This window comes from Microcaecilia unicolor, chromosome 4, assembly GCF_901765095.1.
Source record: "Microcaecilia unicolor chromosome 4, aMicUni1.1, whole genome shotgun sequence".
In the NCBI taxonomy this organism is placed as follows: domain Eukaryota; kingdom Metazoa; phylum Chordata; class Amphibia; order Gymnophiona; family Siphonopidae; genus Microcaecilia; species Microcaecilia unicolor.
In genome coordinates, this window is record NC_044034.1 from 335,701,870 (window position 1) to 335,719,311 (window position 17,442).

Sequence of the window (17,442 nt, forward strand, 5' to 3'; positions counted from 1 at the left end):
AAACAGAAGGAAGCCTTTTGCGGAAAGAAGAGGACCTCGGCTGGCGGGGGTTGGGGTCCCTCGCCAGCAAAGGTAGGCGATGGCGGGTTGGTGGCGGGAGAGGGGGTCCAGAGGGTTGTCGGTAGGGGGGGGGGGGCAAGTTGGTGGTGGAGGTGGCGGCGGGGTCGGCAATGGCGGGGGGGGGGGGTCGGCGGCGCTGGAGGGGGGCTAAAATGTGCCACCTCACCTCGGGCTCTGGACCCCCCTCCTGCCGAAGTCTGGCTACGCCCCTGATATACACATAGATCATGTCCCTGTGGCTGGATTCTCACTCTCACATACAAGGAAAGACTCTATGTAACTGGAAGTTAACCCTGCTTTCTCTAAAACAAAGAGACCAAGTTTTTGTCACTGGATCTCAGCCTCAGATTTCCTCATGTGTAAGGAGCAGATCTTTGTGTTTGGATCCCAGCACCAGTCAGGGCCGTCGAGACCAGGTGGGGGGGGGGGGCAAAATTCCCCAGGCCCGGCCTCCAAGGGGGGGCCTGGGCCTGGCGCAGACATGCTTCTTCCTGCCTGCCTGCTTCCGGGATGGGTCTGTCTCAAGGAGGTTGGTCTGTCTCCTACTCCTGCTGCATGCTGCCCAGGACCCGGATGATTGCTTTAATGCGATGTCACGTTAATGCAGTCATCCGGGTCGTGGGCAGCACACAGGAGGAGCAGGAGAGGACAGCAGCAGTCACAGGAAGGTAAAGGAGTCGGTGGTGCAAATTGGTGGGGTGGCATGGCTGTGGCAGCGGCCTGAGTATGTGTGGGGGGGGGGAGTGGCACAAGTGTGGGGGGAGCTCAGTGGTCCGGTCCTTTCCCAGGACTGGCTGGGTCTCTCACACACAGGGAGCAAGTTTCTATAACTAATAACAATAAGAATATAAGTACACAAGAGTAGCCTTATTGGGTTAGACCAGTGGTCCATTTATCCCAGTATCCTGTTTTCCAAACAGTGGCCAAGCCAGGTCACAAAGTACCTGGCAGAAACCCACATTCCATGCTACCAATCCGGGGCAAGTAGTTGCTTCCCCATGTCTGTTTCAATAGCAGACTATGGACTTTTCCTCCAGGAATGTGTCCACACCTTTTTTAAACCCAGATACGCTAACCTCTGTTACCAATTTCTCTGGCTCTTCCAGAGCTTAACTATTCATTGAATGAAAAAATATTTCCTATTTGTTTTAAAAGTATTTCCATGTAACTTCCTTAAGTGTCCCCTAGTCTTTGTACTTTTGGAACGAGTAAAAAATCAATTTACTTCTACTCGTTCTACACCACTCAGGATTCTGTAGAACTCAATCATATCTCCCCTGTTCCATCTCTTTTCCAAGCTGAAGAGCCCTAACCTCTTTAGCATTTCCTCATACATGAGGAGTTCCATCCCCTTTATCATTTTGGTCGCTCTTCTTTGAACCTTTTCTAATTCCGCTATATCTTTTTTGAGATACGTGGACCAGAACTGAACGCAATACTCAAGGTGCGGTCACACCATGGAGTGATACAAAGGCACTGTAGTATTTTCGGTCTTATTCACCATCCCTTTCGTAATAATTCCTAGCATCCTGTTTGCTTTTTTGGCTGCTGCCACACACTGAGCAGAAAGTTTCATCGTATTATCTACAACGACACTTAGATCTTTTTCTTGAGCGCTGACCCCCAAGGTGGACCCTAGCATCAGGTAACTATGATTCAGATTATTCTTCCCAATGTGCATCATCTTGCATTTGTCCACATTAAATTTCATTTGCCATTTGGATACCCGGTCTTCCAGTTTCCTAAGGTCTTCCTGCAATATTTCACAGTCCGCTTGTGTTTTAACAACCTTGAATAGTTTTGTATCATCTGCATATTTAATCACCTCACACATCGTTCCGATTTCCATATCATCGATAAATATGTTAAATAGCACTGGACCCAATACAGATCCCTGTGGCACTCCACTGTTCACCCTCCTCCATTGAGAGAAGTGACCATTTAACCCTACCCTCTGTTTTCTTGCCAATAACCAAATCCTAATCCACACCAGAACTTTGCATCCTATCCCATGACTCTTTTTAGTCTTCATTATCATAAAATTCTAAGCAAGGAATACAATTTACATACATAATGAAATAATACATTAAAAGCAACGCACCATGAGATATGTCATTAAAACAATCAGCAGTGTAAACACATAACAAAATAAACTGAAAAATAAAGATTCTTAAGACATAGCAAAAGCGTCCTCATTGCTCCAGTAATCCATATACCTGAGTAAAGAAATGAGTGTCCAGTTCTTTCTTAAACTGAGCAATGTTCTGTATGGATTGAAGCCCAGCAGGTAGAGCATTCCATATTTGTGGGTCAATGATGTAAATTAGGTAAAAAATAGAGGATCTGTACAGTGGCGTTCCTAGGGGGGCTGGCACCCGGGGCGGATTGCCGATGCGCCCCGCCCCCCGGGTGCAGCGCCCCCCCGATACAGCGCGGCCCCCCCACGGCGAAAGGACACCCCTGCAAAGGAAGCCCCTCCCCCGCCGGGTGCATGCCGCCGGGGGGGGGGGGGGGGGTGCCGCGCGCGCCTGTCCTCCGTTGTTCCATGCTTCTTCTCTGCCCCGGAACAGGAAGTAACCTGTTCCAGGGCAGAGAAGAAGCAGGAACAACGGAGGACAGGCGCGCGCGGCACCCCCCTGGCGGCGTGCACCCGGGGCGGACCGCACCCACCGCCCCCCCCCCCCCAGGAACGCCACTGGATCTGTATTCTTCCATACACTTGCCGAAAGGATAGAACATCAAGCAAATTCTTTTGAGAAGATCTCAGGCAACGTGATGGCTGGTGAAGTCTCAAAACAGCAGAACTACCAAGGTGGAAAAGAACGACAGTCTCAAAACAGAGCATAACAATGGAGAAACACAATTAAACTTTAACAACTAGTAACTACATTTTAAATTCAATGTGATATTTCATGGGAAGCCAATGCAAGGATTTTAGAATAAGAGAGATGTGATCAATGCGTAATGTACCTGCTTTACGTGGCAAAAAGCGGGGTACAAATGATCAAAATAAATAAATAAATTACTCTAGCTATATAATTTTGAGTCACCCGTGATTGCTCTCTCTTCCACACAAGTCAGATGTCTGCATCTAGATGCCAGCCCCAGTACCTCTCTCACACAGGGAATGTTTGCAACCAGTAACTAGCTTCAGGCAATGTCATGTGCAGGGAGAGAGAGAATCTGTGACCAAAACCAAGCCCCAGTCCTTCTTACACAAAGGCAGCAGGTATCTGTGAGTGGATCCCACCCCTAGTCCCTCCCACACATAGGGAGCAGGTCTTTTGTGACTAAATCATAGAAGCATAGAATAATGAAGGCAGATAAAGACCAAATGACCTATCCATGGCATCTACTATCCCTTTCTCTCCCTTGAATATCCTATATACTTGTCCCAAGCTTGCTTGAATTCAGATACAGTCCTCATCTCTACCACCTCCTCCACGAATTCACCACCCTTTCCATGAAGAAATATTTCCTCAGGTTATTCCTGAGTCTGTGCCCTTTCACCTGCATCCTATGCCCCTTCATTCCAGAGCTTCCTATCAATTGAAAGAAACTTGCTTCCTGTGGATTTATGCCACAGAAGTATTCCTTCTCCACCTTTCTTACAAAATGTACATATTTATTTATTTATTTATTTAAGCATTTATATCCCACACTTTCCCGCCCATGGGCAGGCTCAATGTGGCTTACATTAGTTCAAAAGGCTAACAGCAGTATAGAAGGACACTTCAATCTAGTAATAGACAAACAGACACATTAAAGGCGAGGTAGTTGGTGGGGAGAGACAGAGGGAGAGAAGTGAGAGAGGAGGTAAGGAATGCAGTATGGTCGCATAACATAATATTGAGAGTCTGTCCCAGTGGCGTTCCTAGGGGGGCCCCACCCCCCCGGGTGCGGCGCCCCCCCCCGGTGCAGCGTGACCCCCCACCCCGGCGAAAGACCCCCCCCCCCCGGGTTCACGCCGCTGGGGGGGTGCCGCGCGCCGGTCAGCTTCGTTCGTTTTCATGCTCCCTCTGCCCCGGTACAGGTTACTTCCTGTTCCGGGGCAGAGGGAGCATGGAAACGAACGAAGCTGACCGGCGCTTGGCACCCCCCCCAGCGGCGTGCACCCGGGGCGGACCGCCCCCCCCCCCCCCCCCCCCCCCTTGGTACGCCACTGGTCTGTCCCCATATGCTTTATGATGAAGACCACTGACCATTTTAGTAGCCACCCTCTGGACCAACTCCATCCTGTTTATATCTTTTTGAAGGTCCGGTCTCCAGAATTGTACACAGTACTCTAATGAGGTCTTACCAGAGACTTACACAGATGCATTATCTGGCCATTCCTCTCCTTATATGCCGAAGCATCCTGCCTTTAGCCATTGCCTTTTCTACCTGTTTGGCCACCTTAAGTTCATCATATATGATCATGCCCAAGTCCTGCTCTCTCACAAACATGGAGAAGGTCTCTGTGACTGGAACTCAGCCCCAGTCCCTCCTACATACAGAGAGCAAATCTCTGTGATCAGAATCCAGCCCCAGCTTTTCTCACACATATGGAGTGCCTCTGTGACTGGATTCCAGCTTCAGTTTGTCTCACACACAGAGAGTGTCTGTTTAACAGATCCAAGCTTCGGTGTCCTCAAACATAGAGTGATGGTCCCTGTGATTAGATCTCAGCCCTGGTCTCTTTCATACAGAGGGTTCCATTTCTAGTCTTGTTTTTACAGTCTCACAGTCTTTCTCACAGCAATCTGCACAGTCCAGTAATTTGTCTCTCTCAATCTTTGTTTCTTGCCTTTTGTTTTTCTCTGTGCAGATACACAGATGTCTCAGCCAATGTTGTAGCTAGGACTGAATGAGCCCCCTATAACACCATCTGTCCCAAGGTAGTAGGGATCGGGGTGGGGGAGGAGGGGAGGAAGAATCCCTTCAGGACTCTGGTAAACAAACCCAGCAAAAGGAAACAAATTCCAGGCCTATATAGAAAATTTATCATAGAAATAGAAAGATATCAGAGATGCACATTTCCCAAAGCTGACATATTACAATTAATAAAGTCAGAAAAATAATACTTTTTTCAACCATTGTTGTCTGAGCTTTGCTTTGGTCCTAGTGTATCTTTTCTGCTTTTCTATGATCAAGTGTATATCATCACGTTCATTGTTGATTTAATCTTGAATTGATAAGTGGCAGACTGAATGGACCATTCAGGTCTTTATCTGCCGTCACTTACTATGTTACTATGGTTTTTCTTATTTCTCTTTCTAGGGTCTCCTGCCATTTTGACATTTCTTCTTTCTCTATGTCCACCATCCATCTTCCTCTATGGCCCTATCCTGTCCAGTATCTTCCCTCTGTTTCCTTGTTCCTGTCCTCCCCCCCATGTTTAGCATCTCTCTTCTTAGACTCCCTATCCTCTCTCCATATTCTACATCTCTCCTTTATTTCTGTATGTTACTCTGTCCAGTATCCGCCTCTGTGTCCCAATCCCTCCCTTCTGTCCAGGATTGCCCCTATGCTCTGTCCTTGCCCAGCATTTCTTCTCTGTGTCCCTGTCCCTCTTCATGTTCAGCGTCTCCCCTCTATCTTCCCTTCCTCCTGCACCCCCACCCCTCATGGTCTGGCATCTCTATCTCCCTCCCTCTGTTGGTCTAGCATCTCTTCTTTTCCCCAGTCCAGTCTCTCCCTCTCCTCTTCTCCTTACCTCTGTCCAGCATCCATCCCCCTCTCTTCCCCTTCCTCTTTGCTCCAGATTTCTGGATTGGCCACTGTTGGAAACAGAATGCTGGGCTTGATGGGCCTTTGGTCTGTACCACAACACTTATGTACTTTCTTCTGCTTCCCCCCAGGTCCAGCATCTCTTCCCCCACCTCCCCCCACCGAATAGGTCTGGTATCTCTTCCCCTCTCTCCTCTTAACCTCTTCCCCTTACTCCTGGTCTTTCTCTCTCTCTCTGTTTCATCCCACTCCAGATCCAGCATCTCTGTTTGCTCTGGGTCTCTCTGTCTCTTTTTTTTCCTCTGCTCCCCACCTTGTCCAGCATCACCCCCTCCCCCGTGTGGGCTCAGTGTCTCTCTATCACCCTCCCTCAGTCCTCCAAATGCATGGTAAGTCTCTAGCAGTGGTGTCCTTCCCACAGGAAGTTGCATCAGAGAGGTAGGACACAGCAGAGGAAAGACCCTAGCAGGGCTGGAGACTGTCTAGTTACACTACTGCCTCTGCTGGCAGCCCACCGCATGTTTGGAGGACTGGGTGGGGGGGGGGGGGCAGTGATAGAGAGATGCTGAACTTGTGGGGGGAGGGCTGGAGCAACTACAGGTGGCCCCTACCATTGGGTGGCCCTGGCCCTTTTGCCAAGTTCATTCAGTGGTAGTTACACTTCTGGTCTTGGCATGGGGTTTTCCAGGGAACACCAGCTCTCTCTCTCTTTCCTTTCTCTTTATTCTGTCAATTGATTGTAATTATTTTTTTTTGCTTTGTTTATCTTCTTCATTTTAAATTAAAAATTGCTTTATTATGTCCTTAGCCAAGGCTGAAAAGTAGTGTATTAAAACTTAAAGTAAACTAAACTAGACTAAACCCAGTTAACAGTCACCATGCATTTTATTGCCCATCTCTATTAAATAGCTAGAAGGTGGGAGTGAGATTTCTGATCAATGAGCTGTTTAGTGGGGGAAGCTGTACTATATATTTTTTCTGTGTTCGGATGCCTTGTACTAGATTTCTCATGGTTTTATTTCAGCCTGGTGGCAATTCCCGTTTATGTGAAGCACGTGATCAATTTCCGTGACAGCAGTTCCACTGCCCGCTTTGAAATCACGGTGGGACCCAAACAAACCATGGGGAAAATTGTGGAAGCTGTGACAGTCACCAGCCAAATGCCAAAAGGAGTCTTAAATATGACTCTCAGCCCTTCACAGGGGACCTACACGTTTGACCCTGTTACCAAGGTAAGAAGCATGGAACAGTGGTAAGGTTGCTGCTGGGATTGCATGGAATATGCACGCTGCAGATACTACTACTACTACTTAACATTTCTAGAGTGCTACTAGGGTTACGCAGCGCTGTACAAATTAACGAATAAGGATGGTCCCTGCTCAGAAGAGCTTACAATCTAAAGGACGAAATGTCAAGTTGGGGTAGTTGAGATTTCCTGAGAAGAGGTGTAGTGATTAGGTGCCTAAGGCGACATTGAAGAGGTGGGCTTTGAGCAATGATTTGAAGATGGGTAGGGAGGGGGCCCGGCGTATGGGCTCAGGGAGTTTGTTCCAAGCATAGGGTGAGGCGAGGCAGAAAGGGCGAAGCCTAGAGTTGGCGGTGGTGGAGAAGGGTACTGAAAGGAGGGATTTGTCTTGAGAGCGGAGGTTACGGGTAGGGACGTAAGGGGAGATGAGGGTAGAGAGGTAAGGAGGGGCTGCAGATCGAGTGCATTTGTAGGTGAGTAGGAGAAGCTTGAACTGTATGCAGTATCTGATCGGAAGCCAGTGAAGTGACTTGAGGAGAGGGGTGATATGAGTATATCGGTTAAGGCGTAAGATAAGACGTGCGGCAGAGTTCTGAATGGACTGAAGGGGGGATAGATGGCTAAGTGGGAGGCCGGTGAGGAGTAGGTTGCAGTAGTCAAGGCGAGAGGTAATGAGAGAGTGGATGAGAGTTCGGGTGGTGTGCTCGGAGAGGAAGGGGCGAATTTTGCTAATGTTATAGAGGAAGAAGCAACAGGTCTTGGCTATCTGCTGGATATGCGCAGAGAAGGAGAGGGAGGAGTCGATGATGACACTGAGGTTGCGGGCAGATGAGACGGGGACAATGAGGGTGTTATCAACTGAGATAGAGAGTGAAGGGAGAGGAGAAGTGGGTTTAGGTGGGAAAACAATAAGTTCAGTCTTGGCCATGTTCAGTTTCAGGTGGCGATAGAGAAGGGATTAAGAAGGTTAGCTGATCATATCTGATATTATGAGTTCCATTGGAAAGAAACCCTAGAAGAGGACCTTCAAGGATGGTACAAGTATGGCTAGTAGGGATTGTGTGTGTGGGGGGGAGTTAAAACAGACACAGTTGGGTAAGGGGAACAAAATATGTAAAGATGCCTTAGCTAGATGATAAATCTTCAAATGTGTAAGAACGCCCAGTTCCGACATGACTCATGTTTCTTCCTCAGTCTATCTCAAGGAATGTCCCCTTTAGTCAACCAGACTCACCTCTTTGACCTTGAGACAGCCTGAGACAGCATGATGAGTCATGTCGGAACTGGTCCCGACTTATTTGACTTAAACATTTTTCAGATGAATACTATTTTTTAGAATTATAAAAATTACAAAATTACAAAAATGTTTGAATATTTGAACTATTGATATTTTGATATAACAAATGCTTTTGAGTGCAGGAGTAGCCTAGTGGTTAGAACACCAGTCTTGCTATCTAGAGGTGCTTGGTTCAAATCCCACTGCTGTGCCTTGTGAGTTTGGGCAAGTCATTTAACCTTCCATTGTCTCAGGTACAAAATTAGATTGTGAGCCCTCCATGGACAGGGAAATACCCTGTGTACCTAAATGCAACTCACCTTGAGCTACTACTGAAAAAGGTGTGAGCAAAATCTAAATAAATAAATTATATAAGCTTATTGGATCATTGAGGAGGTGGGTGCATAAATCTTGAAGGTTTGAAAATGCTATACCTTTAAGTGGCACCACTGAGGTCTGATGAATCTGGAATATGTAATATAAAATGGGCATTCTTATATATTTGAAGATTTGATATATAAGAAAGCGCCTGAATTGTTTTGAATTTGGTCTTATTTTAGAAGGTTATCTAGATAAAAGTCATCTGTTGATTTGACTCTTTATTTCTGCCTTTTCACACCTCTGCAGTTACTTTCATGGGATGTGGGGAAGATAAACCCCCAAAAGTTACCAAGCCTGAAGGGAACAATGAGTCTTCAGACAGGAGCTTCTAAACCCGATGAAAACCCAACCATTAACCTCCACTTCAAAATCCAGCAGTTGGCCATCTCAGGTAAACGTTTATAGGCCAGATTGCTGATTCTTGCACAGTCTAATCCCTGACTCAGCACTTGAGAAATCTGCCCCGTATGCTTTATTGTGTACAAATCCACCACTGTATATGAGAAGCCTCATTCTATATTCTGGACGTAGTTGCAGCATCGAGAACAATAATAAAGGACGATTAATTAAAGTTCTGTTTCTGGACAAAAGTTGTTCCATAGCTGTAGTGTAGCCAGAAGTCCATTTCTGGGTAGGCCCATGCGTTTCATCTCTGCTCTCCCCTCCCTGCTGTGTTAAAATTAATATCTTGGCTGGTGGGAATGCCCAAGCCCCACCAGCTGAAAATGTCCTCTGTCTGAGCCCCTTGTGTTGCCTGAGCAGCGAGGAAGACAGCGGCACGATTTCACCTCTGACACTGGCACTCTCCGTGTATGCTCAGTTCATGGTGGCCATGTCAATGGCAGGTGTGAATAGGCATGCCCTTCATGGGCCAAGTGATGCATGCGACTGAGAGCATTCTTTGTTACGCGTGTCACTTGAAGATACACCCACGGTCCACCCTTTCTCCACCCACGTAGACGCCCCCTGAGGTTACACATTATAGCATGTAGATGCTATAATGAAGAAAAGCGCCTGTTGCACATTCGCACATAAACACCAAATATTGACACCTGTGACGTGCGTAAGTGGCACATACGTCTAGTTGCCGGTTCTCTCTCCATATTACACTCCTTCCCGTTCTATATCACTGTCTCTCTTGCTGGGAAGGACACACTCTCTCTCTCTTTGTCACACTCCCTCCCATTTTGTGTCTCTGTTTCTCCTGCTTGGTAGATCATTACATAAGTATTGCCACACTGGGACAGACCGAATGTCCATCAAGCCCAGCATCCTGTTTCCAATAGTGGCCAATCCAGGTCACAAACACCTGGCAAGATCCCAAAAAAGCTCAATACATTTTATGCTGCTTATTCCAGAAATAAGCAGTGGATATTCCACAAGTCAATTTAATAATGGTCTATGGACTTTTCCTTTAGGATGCCGTCCAGACTCTTTTTAAACCCCGCTAAGCTAACTGCCTTCACCACATTCTCTGGCAGTGAATTCCAGAGTTTAATTACATGTTGAGTGAAGAAACATTTTCTCCGATTTGTATTAAATTTACTACTTTGTAGCATCATCGCATGCCCCCTAGTCCTAGTATTTTTGGAAAGAGTAAACAAACAATTCACATATGCCCATTCTACTCCACTCATTATTTTATAGACCTCTGTCATATCTTGCCTCAGCCGTCTCTTCTCCAAGCTGAAGAGCCCTAGACACTTCAGCCTTTCCTCATAGGGACATGCTCTCTCTCTCTGTCACACTCCCCATTCTATATCACTGTCTCTCTTGTTTGGTAGGTCACACTCTTTATGTGTGTCACACTCCCTGCCATTCTATTTCACTGTTTCTCGTTCTTTTTAGGACTCTCTCTTTCTCTCTCTGTAGCACACTCCCTTCCATTCTCTATCACAGTCTGCTCTGTAGGACACACTCCTTCTCATTCTATATCTCTGTCTGTCCTGCTCTGTAGGACACATTCTCTCTCTGTATCACACTCCCTTCCATTCTACATCTCTGTCTCTCCTGCTTGGTAGGACACATTTTGCCTCTCTCTTTCTCTCTGTCACACTCCCTCCCATTCTATATGTATTGTATTTTATTTATTTATTCATTCTTGTATCCCACTATTATCCAAAAACACATTTCTGTTCAAAGTGGCTTACAATTTACATTTTGGTGGAGTTACAATAGTGCTGTGCAGTGTGGAGAGGACATCTTTAGTTTGTGTGGTTATTCATAGAGTTTTTGACGAGATAGATTGAAGAGGAAAAGGTAGTGGTAGCTTTTGTGTTCAGCTGTAGAGTTTTGGTAATGTTTATTCACATAGTTTTTGAAAAGGTACATTTGAAAGGAAAGCGGCGATATCTTTGTGATTATGTGTAGAAGTTTTTGAAGAGGTAGGTTTCCATTTCTCTTCTGAATTGGAGGAGATTTGTGATGCTTCTTATGGTTTTTGGTATTGAGTTCCACCATTTGGAACCCTGGTAGCAAAATTCTGCTGTGTAGATAGTTTTGTAGATGGTGTTTTTGCAGTTGGGTAGATGTAGGAGTAGGTAGTTTCTGTTTATTGGGCTGGCATTTCTTGAGGATAGTTCAGTCATGTTAAGCATATACCGTATTTTTCGGACTATAAGACGCACCGGACCATAAGACGCACCTAGGTTTTAGAGGAGGGAAATAGGAAAAAAATTTTTTTTTCCTTTTTCCCTCCTCTAAAACCTAGGTGCTCCGGTGCGTCTTGTCCGAGTTCGGGATCGCCCTCCCCTACTCACGTCACGCGATGTTCCCTGGTGGTCTAGTGACGTCGGGGCAGGAAAGAGCCCCCTCTTTCCTGCCCAGCGCGCTGCTCTCCGCCCTCCTGTATGCTGCCTGACGGTCTCGGCGAGATTCAAAATGACCGCCGAGAATTGAAGTCTCGGCAGCCATTTTGAATCTCGCCGAGACCGTCAGGCAGCATACAGGAGGACGGAGAGCAGTGCGCTGGGCAGGAAAGAGGGGGCTCTTTCCTGCCCCGACGTCACTAGACCACCAGGGAACATCGCGTGACGTGAGTAGAGGAGGGCGATCCCGAACTCGGAACTCGCTACCTTCGGACTATAAGACGCACCCCCCATTTTCCTCCCAAATTTGGGGGGAAAAAGTGCGTCTTATAGTCCGAAAAATACGGTACTCAAGTGCTATTCCAAACAGTATCTTGAAGATTAGGATGCTCGCTTTGAAAAATATTCTTGCCTTGACTGGTAGCCAATGTAGTGTTTCAAGCAATGGGGTTGCTGTTTCATATTTTGATTTCTTGAAAATCAGTCTTGCTACCGTGTTTTGGACAGTTTGCAGTAATTTTAGTGTATTTTAGAATTTCAACATAACATTCAAGGATACACTTGAAAAAGAAATCAGAAAAAGACTGAGATAGAGAAAGCCTGCTTAATAGAGGAAATAAATGTCATTCATTAGTCACAATATTGCTGGAGTCAAGCAGGAAATATAAATATAGAAAAAGAAATAAAACCCTAACCAACAAGGCAGAGGAATCCTATACACTGACAGCCAGATTGCGTGCTAACCAAAGGGAACTACCATCGTAGTCGGATCGTTCTCCCAAGCCACCAAAAATGCCAACAATTGTTTAGGTTCAAGAAATAAATCACCACCATTAAATGTTTACTTGATAAGTCCCTTTCATCCTTTCTCAGTGACTTTGATGCGTGGCTTGCCTTCTTCCATGATCCTTCCTCCCCCTGTCTCATCCTTGGTGACTTTAATATTCCTGCTAATGATCCTTCCAACTCTTATATTTCCAAGTTACTCGCTTTAACGTCCTCCTTTAATGTCCAACTATGCTCCACCTCCCCCACTCATCAAAATGGTCACTGTCTTGATCTCATCTTACTACTACTTAACATTTCTAGAGCGCTACTAGGGTTACGCAGTGCTGTACAATTTAACAAAGAGAGACAGTCCCTGCTCAAAGAGCTTACAATCTAATAGACAAGTGAACGGTCGGTCTGATAGGGGCAGTCAAATTGGGGCAGTCTGGATTCACTGAACAGTAAGGGTTAGGTGCTGAACGCAGCACCTTCTCCTCCAACTGTTCATCCTCTAGTTTCCTTGCCTCTGATCTTCCCCTCTCTGATCACCATCTTATAACTTTCACACTTAAATCTCCTCCCTCCCAGTCCCGTCCTATCTTATCTAATTTATCTAGGAATCTTCACGATATTGACCCTTCATCTCTATCCTCCCATGTTTCAAACCTCCTCTCTACTGTGGCACCATCCACGTCTGTCAATGAGGCTGTTTCTTTTTACAACAATACTCTATCCTCTACCTTAGACACTCTTGCACCTTTGATGACCTGCCCTATAAGGCATACAAAACCCCAACCTTGGCTGACTTCTAATATCCGCTACCTATGTTCCTGTACCCACTCCACCGAACGCCTCTGGTGGAAATCTCATGCCCTTGCTGATTTCTTACACTTTAAGTTCATGCTGACCTCCTTCCAATCTGCTCTTTTACATGCCAAACAGGATTATTATATCCAACTGACCAACTCTCTTGGCTCTAATCCTCGACTTCTCTTCACCACATTGAACTCTCTCCTCAAGGTGCCCCCTCCCCCAACTCCCCCTTCATTATCTTCTCAGACCCTTGCTGAATTCTTTCACGACAAGGTTCAAAAGATAAACCTTGAATTCTCTACCTTGCCACCTCTCCCTCCACTAGTTCGTTCCCCTCTCTCTCCTTCCCCTCATTCCTTTTCCTCCTTTCCTGAAGTTACTATAGAGGAAACTACACTTCTCCTTTCGTCCTCAAAATGTACCACCTGTTCCTCTGATCCCATTCCCACCCACCTTCTTAATGCCATCTCATCTGTTCTTATTCCTTTTATCTGTCACATTCTCAACCTCTCACTTTCCACTGCAACTGTCCCTACTGCCTTTAAACATGCTGTGGTCACACCTCTCCTTAAGAAGCCTTCACTCGACCCTACTTGTCTCTCTAATTACCGACCCATCTCCCTCCTCCCTTTTCTCTCCAAATTACTTGAGCGTGCTGTTCACCACCGCTGCCTTGATTTTCTCTCCTCACATGCTATTCTTGACCCACTACAATCTGGTTTTCGCCCTCTCCACTCAACCGAAACTGCTCTTACTAAAGTCTCCAATGACCTATTTCTGGCTAAATCCAGAGGTCTCTATTCCATCCTCATTCTTCTTGATCTTTCCGCTGCTTTTGACACTGTCGATCACAGCATACTCCTCGATACCCTGTCCTCACTTGGATTCCAGGGCTCTGTCCTTTCTTGGTTCTCTTCCTACCTCTCCTTCCGCACCTTCAGTGTTCACTCTGGTGGATCCTCTTCTACTTCTATCCCTCTGCCTGTCGGCGTACCTCAGGGTTCTGTTCTTGGTCCCCTCCTCTTTTCTATCTACACTTCTTCCCTTGGTTCATTAATCTCATCCCATGGCTTTTTCTACCATCTCTATGCTGATGACTCCCAAATCTACCTTTCTACCCCTGATATCTCACCTTGCATCCAAACCAAAGTTTCAGCGTGCTTGTCTGACATTGCTGTCTGGATGTCTCAACACCACCTGAAATTAAACATGACCAAAACCGAGCTTCTCATTTTCCCCCCAAACCCACCTCCCCACTCCCCCCGTTTTCTATTTCTGTTGATGGCTCTCTCATTCTCCCTGTCTCCTCAGCTCGAAACCTTGGGGTCATCTTTGATTCTTCTCTCTCCTTCTCTGCTCATATCCAGCAGATCGCAAAGACCTGTCGTTTCTTTCTTTACAACATCCGTAAAATCTGCCCCTTTCTTTCCGAGCACTCTACCGAAACCCTCATCCACACCCTTGTCACCTCTCGTTTAGACTACTGCAATCTGCTTCTTGCTGGCCTCCCACTTAGTCACCTCTCCCCTCTCCAATCGGTTCAAAACTCTGCTGCCCGTCTCGTCTTCCGCCAGGGTTGCTTTACTCATACTACCCCTCTCCTCAAGTCGCTTCACTGGCTCCCTATCCGTTTTCGCATCCTGTTCAAACTTCTTCTACTAACCTATAAATGTACTCACTCTGCTGCGCCCCAGTATCTCTCCACACTCGTCCTTCCCTGCACCCCTTCCCGTGCACTCCGCTCCATGGATAAATCCTTCTTATCTGTTCCCTTCTCCACTACTGCCAACTCCAGACCGCGCCTTCTGTCTCGCTGCACCCTACGCCTGGAATAAACTTCCGGAGCCCCTATGTCTTGCCCCATCCTTGGCCACCTTTAAATCTAGACTGAAAGCTCACCTCTTTAACATTGCTTTTGACTCGTAACCACTTGTAACCACTTGCCTCCACTTACCCTCCTCTCCTCCTTCCTGTACACATTAATTGATTTGATTTGCTTACTTTATTTTTTGTCTATTAGATTGTAAGCTCTTTGAGCAGGGACTGTCTTTCTTCTATGTTTGTGCAGCGCTGCATATGCCTTGTAGCGCTATAGAAATGCTAAATAGTAGTAGTAGTAGTACTGAGTGGAGTGGAACAGGTAGACGTGATTTGCTGTTTACCGTTTCCAAAAATACAAGAACGGGGGGGGGGACACTCAATGAAGCTACTAAGTAGTACATTTAAAACAATTTGGAGAAAGTATTTCTTCACACAGCATGTAATTAAACTCTTAAATTCGTTGCTGGAGAATGTGGTAAAAGCATTTAGTTTAGTAGGATTTAAAAAGGGTTTGAGTAATTTCCTAAAAGTCCATAAGCCATTATTAAGATGGACTTGGGAAAATCCACTGCAAATTCTAGGATAAGCAGCATAAAATCTGTTTCACTGTTCTGGGATCTTGCCAGGTACTTGTGACCTGGATTGGCCACTGTTGGGGAAACAGGATACTGGGCTTGATGGATGTTCTGTCTGTCCCAGTATGGCAACACTTATGTTCTTTATACACTTTCCCTATCTGTATGTCTAACCTTTCTTTTATTGTTTAATTTTAATTTGTAAACTGCTTAGATGTTTTTACTGGTTTTGCAGTATGTCAAATAAAGTTGATGATGATGATAATAATGATTATTTAAACCCTATGCAAATGCATTGTTTCTTCACTAACCCGATGAAGACGGGATAACTCTTGAAAGCTTGTCAAGAATAAATTTGGTGTAATAAAAAGGTGTCCTCTATAACAGGGGTGGGCAACCTTAATACACAGAGGGCTGCATGAATGCCAGTACTATCCCTAGCAGTCTGCAGCATTATGTAATATTGTAACTGGCAATGTGCAAAAGCTCAAAAACGACGAAGAGTCCAGTTCTTCCGTACAAAACAACAGAAAAAACAACAAAACGGAAGAATGCAAGAGAACCAGGCTCGAAAAATATATGAAAAACCGAATTTATTGCACAGGACCCTGTGCAATAAATTCGGTTTTTCATATATTTTTCGAGCCTGGTTCTCTTGCATTCTTCCGTTTTGTTGTTTTTTCTAATGTGCAAAAGCTCTACAGACCTTCTGTGATAAATAAATAAGTAAAACTTTAACAGAAAATGATTGAAACAAGGTGCTAGAGTGGCTATTCTGAAAATATTTGTGAAATACAGTATTTAAAATTACCAAAACTTGATGATGTTTTCTGTATATCCTTCTCGTGGTCTTGTGGGACGCAGGCTGCTTACCCCTGCCCTGTAACTTGGCTGTTGACCCTTATTTCCACATATCCAAGTGGACTACGATGGCAGCAACAACTCTCAGCATGCAAAGAAAACCTTAAAGTGCCGTATGCAATGTGAGGGCATTGAGATCATACTGTTTGCACTGCCTATGTTTTCATAGCCAGAGAAATGATTGGCGCTAAAGTTTAAATCAGCACTTCTGTCTCTGCTGTGATCCATTCACAGTTGCCACTGGATTTCTTACCACTGAAACCTTTATCCCTTTGTACCCTTGTATTACAGGGCTGAAGGTGAATAGGCTGGATATGTATGGAGAGAAGTATAAACCGTTCAAAGGCATCAAGTACATGACCAAGGCTGGGAAATTCCAGGTCCGGACATAGACCCAGGAGTGCAGGATCAGAAACTTTCCATCTTCCCCTGTTCTACCAGCTGCTGGAGGAATTTCCTCTCCTTCCCGCCTTCCAGAATTTCTTATTACCAGCTTTTCATTTCGTCATCTTCTTCTTCTGCAGGAGGGTTAATCCTCCTAGTGTGGCCGGGATCCAAACAATTTCCTGTCCCCAATAGGGTTGGATATTAGAGTGTTAACCTCTCCCCCGACCCCCCCAACACTCCATATTATACCGGATCTCGATCTCGATCTCAGCCTGAAGGCAAGGAAGGCTTTATTTTCTGCTCATGATTCAAACCTTACTAAGAGGCAGTCTTGGCATTTAGGACCAGATTCAACATATGGTGTCTAAAAATAGGCACAAAAAACCGCACTTAGTGCACTTCTATAAACTTTGCTTAAAGTTAGGCGTGGTTTATAGAATGCACGTAGCCCCCATCCCAGGGGCGTAGCCAGACAACAGATTTTGGGTGGGCCTAGGGAAGAAGTGGGTGGGCACCAATTGTCCCCCCCCCCCCCCCCCCCCCCACAACCACCACCCAAAAAAAATATCTCAGCTAATGGGAAAACGCTTCTTTCCACCTTGGCAGTCTGCAGCAGGCATGTGCTGAAAACTGAACATACGCAGGTGCCGGTATTATGGAGAGTAGCGTTTTCGTTACCGTCTTCAGCTGGAAGTCTTCAGCTGGCCGAGCTTGGGATCCCACAGCTACCACTAAACG

At 45.9% G+C, this 17,442-nt stretch overlaps 1 protein-coding gene across 2 annotated transcripts in view; it reads left to right on the plus strand.

The window, feature by feature from the left end:
• The window catches only part of AP3M2 (adaptor related protein complex 3 subunit mu 2), a 68,092-nt gene extending 50,903 nt beyond the window's left edge, over positions 1-17,189 (plus strand). For both annotated transcript variants that reach the window (XM_030199642.1, XM_030199643.1), the window contains 3 exons: positions 6,794-7,001; positions 8,919-9,063; positions 16,609-17,189. In XM_030199642.1, the coding sequence (XP_030055502.1) occupies positions 6,794-7,001; positions 8,919-9,063; positions 16,609-16,709 (454 nt within the window). In that variant the 3' untranslated portion in view covers positions 16,710-17,189. The remainder of the gene's footprint in view (positions 1-6,793; positions 7,002-8,918; positions 9,064-16,608) is intronic.
• The last annotated feature ends 253 nt before the right edge of the window (positions 17,190-17,442 follow it).